The 7,060-nt window shown below is 35.2% G+C and overlaps 1 protein-coding gene across 1 annotated transcript in view; it reads left to right on the top strand.

Annotated features, from left to right (window-relative positions):
• The first annotated feature begins 4,347 nt into the window (after positions 1–4,347).
• Positions 4,348–7,060, top strand: part of ASB7 (ankyrin repeat and SOCS box containing 7) — a 28,822-nt gene continuing 26,109 nt past the window's right edge. The window contains exon 1 of the mRNA XM_063091833.1: positions 4,348–4,558. Within this exon, the coding sequence (XP_062947903.1) occupies positions 4,348–4,558 (211 nt within the window). The remainder of the gene's footprint in view (positions 4,559–7,060) is intronic.

Here is a 7,060-nt window from a genome sequence, read left to right as displayed (position 1 = left end):
GTGGTGCAGCTGACAGGGATTATGTGTGCATGGCATGTGTGTTATATGTTTTTTTCCTGTAAAGATTGGTTCACTGAGTACATGCAAGGACTGCTTTTTTTGGTTTAAACCTATGGTTATTTGTTATCAACAAAGAGAAAAATAATCTTAACATTTTTAGAATTTGTAAAGATTCCTTTTAAGTATGTAAAACTCTATTAAAATACCACTGTGATGTGATACCAGCCTAGCCCCGTGCCGCACATGTGTTAGGCATTCTGTAGACATTCATTTGTGTGATTGAAGTAGCTCATACAGAATTCTCACAGGTGCCTATTGTTTGTGTCTCTTTCTTGTCAGGAAAAATAATTTAGTCACTTTATCTTTTAACACCAAGTCTTTTCTTGATATTATTACTAAATTGGTACCATTTCATATTCTCCTCCACCCCCAGCTCTCATGTCCTCTTCCCCATCATGCCCAGTCACCTCCATGAAAGTGGTGATGGGTAATTGGAAGCCAGCAACCACCACAAGGATTTTTACAGCTTGAAACCATGTTGGATCATTTCCACTTCTGTTGGGAGGCAGGAGGTGCTGAGGACACACTTAGAAATAGGCGTTCAGTGATGTTTGTTCTTGAAAAGTAGCTTTAGTTCATGTGAAAAATGATTGCATGTTTATTTGTGGAAGTGTGTGGGGTTTATCATTGGAGACATTTATTTGTGTTTTTAAAATAAGCTATTTTAATATAGTTTTAGGTTTATAGAAAAATTGCAAAGATAGTACAGAGTTCCCATATATTCTACACCTAATTTCCCCTCTTAACATTTTACATTGATATATACATTCATCACCTCCTTGAGGGGAGACTCTCTACACAAATTATTTGGAATTCCGAACAGATTATTTCTCCACCCTTTATTTATTCAATCAGTTATGTCAATATGGACTCATTGATATTTATTTTATACTTTGGGTTATAATCTAATACTACTTTAAGTATTTCATTGCTCAGATTGTTTCATCTTTTGGTGGAAAAAGCCATTGAGAGCTTTTTCAGTTGGCTCCTGGGTCCCTTTGACATACCCCATCATTGTGTTTTTCTTTGATCACTTCCTTACTTTCTGGCACAGTAGGATGCTCCAGGCTCATCTTGTGTATTTCCTACCTAAATCTTAGAAGCAGCCATTTCTGTAAGGATTTTATCTGCATGCTTTACAGCTTGCCTTCTAGGAGTTCTGACCATGTCTATTTCATTTATTTAGAAATAATAGAGTTTTAAATCAAATTTTATTTGCAAGTGCAAGTTGGCAAAGTCTTTGCCTTCCTTGAAGAAGTTTGACAAGAAAAAATAAGATGTGGAAAGAGGAAAAGGTAGAAGTGGACTTTATTAAGTTGGATTGGTTGAAAGTTCCTGTGTGCAGCCAGCAGTACCTACAACTGCTGCTTTTTCCCTGCAGCATGTCAGGTTGCCAGGTGGCCTGACCTTTCCTGGTCTGAAGGTTTAAGTGATGGAGGGCTTGGCAGACCTACCACAATGGAATGGGGTGGCAGTTCTCCCAGTATATAATTCCTAGAATGATTCTGCTGTGATGTGTGGAAGTCACTTTGTATGTATCTTTAACTGTAAGGGAACTTACAGAGCTAGGATTTAATTGCCATGGAGAAAGCTCCTTTTTCATTTAGCTGTAGAGAGAGTTTTCTCAGAATTCATATAGGGAAACTAGCAAGACTACTGTTAATGTTTTACCTAGTTTGGTACATGCATAACGGAATAACAGCTTCAAATAATTGACTTGATGCCCTTCGGACATATGAAGAACAAGCATTTAAAGACATATCTCCTTTTAGTCATCATAGATTCCATTTTGGTCCTGGCCACCTACTGTATTGAATGCACACATATTCTTATTTTAGTCCTATTTAGAAAGAGCAGGTGACTAATGGTGTCAGTTAAAAAGTAATTCAAGTGAATAAAGTCTGAAAATACGTTTTCAGTAAAGGAAAAAGGAGAATCTGAACTTGCATCCAAATTCCAGATGTGCAGTATTTTATTTTCTTTATTTACTCTTTTTCAAAAAACTGGATTTGGGGGGGAAATCCTGAAAATAAATAATATTTATTGGAGATTAACATAGGTAACATGATCATTTTCTCTAGGAATTGATCTGGATTGTACTGAAATTTAAGCTTATTAAAAAGTAGACTGCAGGCAGCTATGACACTTTATTATCTTAAGGAATTTTTCTATGCTTGTTATTTCATTCATTTTTAGGTTAAGAAGGCTCTTTTATTCTGCAGTCTGGACACACTCTGAACCCCATCTCCACGATGCTGTATGTACACAATGGTTATTAGGCAATCCATATATCAGGAGAAGGGACACTCTCCCATAAGGTAAGATGACCAGGGTCATCAGTCATCTGTGCTGTTTTGGGGGAAAATCCATTTAGCTTTCACTTTTCTCCTTTAAATCAGCTAATGTGTACTAAATACAGCTCTCGCTGTATTTAGAAAAGAAAATCCAGGTTTGTTTTGGTACTGTTTCAATCTTTATGTTGTGTGGTAGACCTCATTTAAGTGCTGAGATAATCATCCCATTAAAAAAAAAATCTGTTAAAGATGATTGTTTTGAGCATATAGTAATAATTTCCATTAATTCCTTCTGATGGTCTTTAACATTTTCTCTTGTAACTGAGAATAAGCAAAAACAAATTCTGAAAGGATTCTCATCTTAAAATTTGTAGGACAAGAGACTTAATTTTAGTGAAGTAATTAAGTGAAGAGATGGGGGAAATCTTGTTTATTACAAAAACATTGTGAAGAAATCTCTCATTTCCCAATTATCTCTGAGGAAACAGCTATTTGTGGCAGTAGCTGGGTATTTTAAAATTACATCACTTAGTGATATTATGAGTATGTATCTAATGACAGCATTTTCAATGTATAAAATAACAGGATATTTGTGCTCGTAAGCTGTGATGATTTGACCTAGGTTAGGCTTAAGTTTGCCTTTATATAATCTATAATGGGAAGTTTTGCAAGATAAATTATCATTGGTAGCAAGATTATACTGAGATGTCTAACCAACACACGAGAATAAAATATGTCTTTGAAGGGCTTTATCACATAATTTTTTATTTTTAGAAATGGAAGCTGCTAATTAAGAGATTAATCTAATCTATTCCTTCAAATTAGCCCAGTTGGGACGGCTTCCTAGAAGCTAGTAAGTTTAGGTTTCTTTGTGTTCTGTAAAGCTTATAAATACACTAAAAAAGTTTTTGTACATACACATATAAGATGTAACTTCACCATTTCAATTCAGGCTTTTTCTATTTGAATGAAGGAAATCTCGTTTTATGTTGGGATTAAGTATATACCTCTTTTGCGAACTATTACAGAGTATGGAAGTTCAGTGTACTACTTTTCCTTTAAAATAATTTTATCATGTGGTTAATCAACAGGTTGTTTAAATTCTTAGACTTTTAAAATAAACTGTATGGTCTTGTTACTTTGAACATTTATAGAGTAAAACTTCTGGAAAACAGAAAATAGAAAAATGTAGAAGAGAATGTGGCAAAAAAAGAGGGGTAGCAAATTGTGCATCAAATAACATAATGTGGGGAGGATAAAAAGAGAAACAGAAATAAACAAAAGGAAGGTAAATGTAATCCAAACATTGTACCCTAATTTACTTAACCTGGCCCACTTCTCCTTCCCACAACCTTCCACATTTTGGGCTTAAAATAAAATACTGTCGGAATACTTTAGAGAAAGCCTAAAGGTTTTTGCTTTTTTTTTTTTTTTTAAAACAGCTTCTCATCATTAAGTGTCTTTGGTCTTCATAGTATATGGATTGACCACTTGATACCCTGTATTTACTAACTGATCTGTGATAGAATCCTTGAATGGCTTGTAACTTAAATCTCATCCGTGGTGCATCAAGTAAATCAGAACTTCTAAGACAGGTACTAATATGACTTCTCTGGTGTCTCCCATCTTTTAGCTGCCTGTCATCACCCCACATTTTAACTAAAATAATGCCATTGTGTCCATAGGTTGTTTGCTTTGAGTTTTCAAAAGGCGGCAAAAGAAATTTTCTGTTTTAGGAATTTAGAGGTTTATGCCTGGCTTTCCTTTTGAAATTGTTCGTAGTCTTAGGGAAATTATTGAAAGTTTTGATCTTAACAAATACATGTTAACTAGTAGTATGAACTGTCATTGCCAAAGTTTATTGGGAAAATTCTGTGATATTTAATGGACACAGTATCAGGAGCCAAGCATTCTTAATTTCATATTCTCCCTTCCCTTAAAGGCTGATCCCTGTGACCTAATGAATCCTTTGTAAAAAGTGGACTCAGCTAGGATGTTACACCACCATTGTCGAAGGAACCCTGAACTCCAGGAAGAATTGCAGATTCAGGCTGCGGTGGCTGCTGGGGATGTTCACACAGTAAGAAAGATGTTAGAACAAGGCTATTCTCCAAATGGCCGAGATGCTAATGGCTGGACCCTGCTTCATTTCTCTGCAGCAAGAGGAAAGGAAAGATGTGTTCGAGTATTTCTAGAACATGGAGGTGAGTTTACTAGAAGCAAACCTTTTTTCCCAAGGAGAAACTTAAAATGAAATGATATTTCATTTTAAGTGTGTGCACACATCTGTGTAATTTTTAATGCTTCTCTTTTGTTAATACTCAACATTTTATTCTCCCTCCTTTGTGAAGACTTGTTATAATTACGCTAAATTTTGTTTAAAACCAGATTGTTTAAAAGATCAGTTTGGTGAATGGACCTTTTTGTCTGCCTGTAACTATAGTTTTTATACAGCCAGTTTATTTCAGCTGAGCAACCCTTCTTCAGGCTGTCCATTTGCTTTCAAGTCAGAAGCAGAAGTGGTGGTGGTACCTACAATTAGAGAATTGCACAGGTTTCTGCTGTTGATAATTGCTCAAGCAGAAAGCAGTAGCACAGATCCCTTTTAACATCATGGCCCTAATGATACCCTGTCCTTTGAACTTACTTCTCTTTTTGTTTTGTATGCTTGCTTTTATTATTATTATTTTAGAATATTGTTATTATTATTGCCTTTTCCAGAACTGTACATAGTTTCTGGATACCTTACAAAAAGATTGGTTATGAGGTCTAATTTTGTATAAATATATGCAGTCAGAGACTACATTTGACATTTTATGTTTTTGCTTTGGATAAACTGTTCATTCCCATAAGGTTTTTAAACTAATAATCATCCTACACTAATTTGCTTTTTCCTTCTATTGAATTTCAACTTACTTTATTTTCCTAAAGATGGATTATATATATTTTATTATTTATACTCATGTTATCTCTGTAAACGATGGTGTAAAGCAGCTTGGTTAGGACTCAAGTTACACACGTGCCCTTCTAGGGCCTGAATTGCTCGTTAGCAGTGATTTAGTCTCATTCCTGAGGCACACTTTGTTATAAGACTATCCAAACTTACTTGCATTTCTGAAGTGCAGAAAAATGTTAGAAGTCCCACAGTTCCATGAGGGTCTTGTGAAATATGTGAATGTGTGAATATGGAGGCTATGAGCATGGACTAATTGCAAGTGATGCTAAACCTCAGACTAGGAGTGTCCCAGGGACCCTGAAATGGGAATTATAGTCCTGAATAGTTGACAGCACAAGAAATTCACAGGCCTGGGCATGCTTTGTAGCTGTCCTCCATGTCACTTCACTTCACAACTTGAAAACCTTAGTTCTGAAGTTAGTAAAGGGGAAACCTAAGCAGAATGCCAGGAAAAAGATCTGAAAAAACTAAAAGGTGGGTATAGGATCAGAACACGTAAAATTCTGGCAGTGCTTAGTAAGATGAAGACCAAGATCAGAGCTCAGTTTTTATTCCACATAGTCCTGTTATTTTGCGCTTTCACCAGCCACACTTTAAAAAAAAAAGAAAGAAAAAGAAAAATTTTAGAAAGGTTCAGTTGTTCAGGTGATACATGAATATTGTCTCCTTAAAACAAATAAAACAGTTCTTCAAATAAATTACAAATAAAGCCAAAATCCCCTTTGAACGACTTCCAGTCCTTGTCTTCCTGCCACAGTGTGGAAGTAACCATGGGTATGAGTTTGGTTTGGTGCTTATCCTTCTAGATCATTTGCTAATACTGTACATGTACTCACAGAACTTGTGTGTGGTTTTTGAACATAAATGATACTGACTGAATAATTCTGCAACTGTTTTTTACTCAACTATATGACTTAAAGGTTTTTTTAATATCAGGAGTCTGCAAACTTTTTCTGTAAAAGGCCAGATAGTAAATATTTTAGGCTTTGTGGGCCCTACTGTCTTTGTTGTAACTACTTAACTCTGCTGTTGTAGCATCAAAGCAGCCACATATAGTATGTAAACTATTGGGTGTGGCTGTGTTCCAATAAAACTTTATTTATAAGAACAAGTGGTGGGGGGGGAGGGAAAAAAAAACAAATAAAGGGCCAGATTTGACTTGTGGGCTATAGTTTCTGAACCCTGTTCTCTCTGTATATTTATGAGTACTTCAGAAAGTTTGGGGAAAAATAAAGTTAAAAGATAATACAAATCTTTCCATGAATTTTTTGAAGTACCTTCGTATATGCGTGTGTATATACACGTATATATATTTTTAACAGCTTCATTTAGGTTTAATTCACATAGCATACAATTCACTCATTTAAAGTATACAGTTCAGTGGCTTTTAGCATATTCACAGAGCTGGGCATCCATCACCACAGTCAAGGTTAGAATACATTCATAACCTGAGAAAGAAACCTTGAACCAATTCTGTGTTAATATATCGAGATTTACTGTATTCTTTTCAACTATTGAATCTAATAGCATTAACATGGATACACTACCATTTGTTTAACCATTCTCTTTAACTTATTAAGAATGGCTAAAATTTTCTCAGCAGGAAATTTTATTTTTTGAGAAGGTAATGCATACATGGTTAAAAACCAAATTAAAGCTACTATAGACTGTTTAATGAAGGGGAAATATCTATTCTTCGGCCTCAGTCCCTTCGTTTTCTTCCCAGAGGCCAACACTTTCATTGATTTCT

The sequence above is a fragment of the Cynocephalus volans genome, chromosome 3, assembly GCF_027409185.1.
Source record: "Cynocephalus volans isolate mCynVol1 chromosome 3, mCynVol1.pri, whole genome shotgun sequence".
Lineage (NCBI taxonomy): Eukaryota > Metazoa > Chordata > Mammalia > Dermoptera > Cynocephalidae > Cynocephalus > Cynocephalus volans.
The sequence above is the reverse complement of the archived record's forward strand: the minus strand, read 5'-3'. Positions and strand labels throughout refer to the sequence as shown.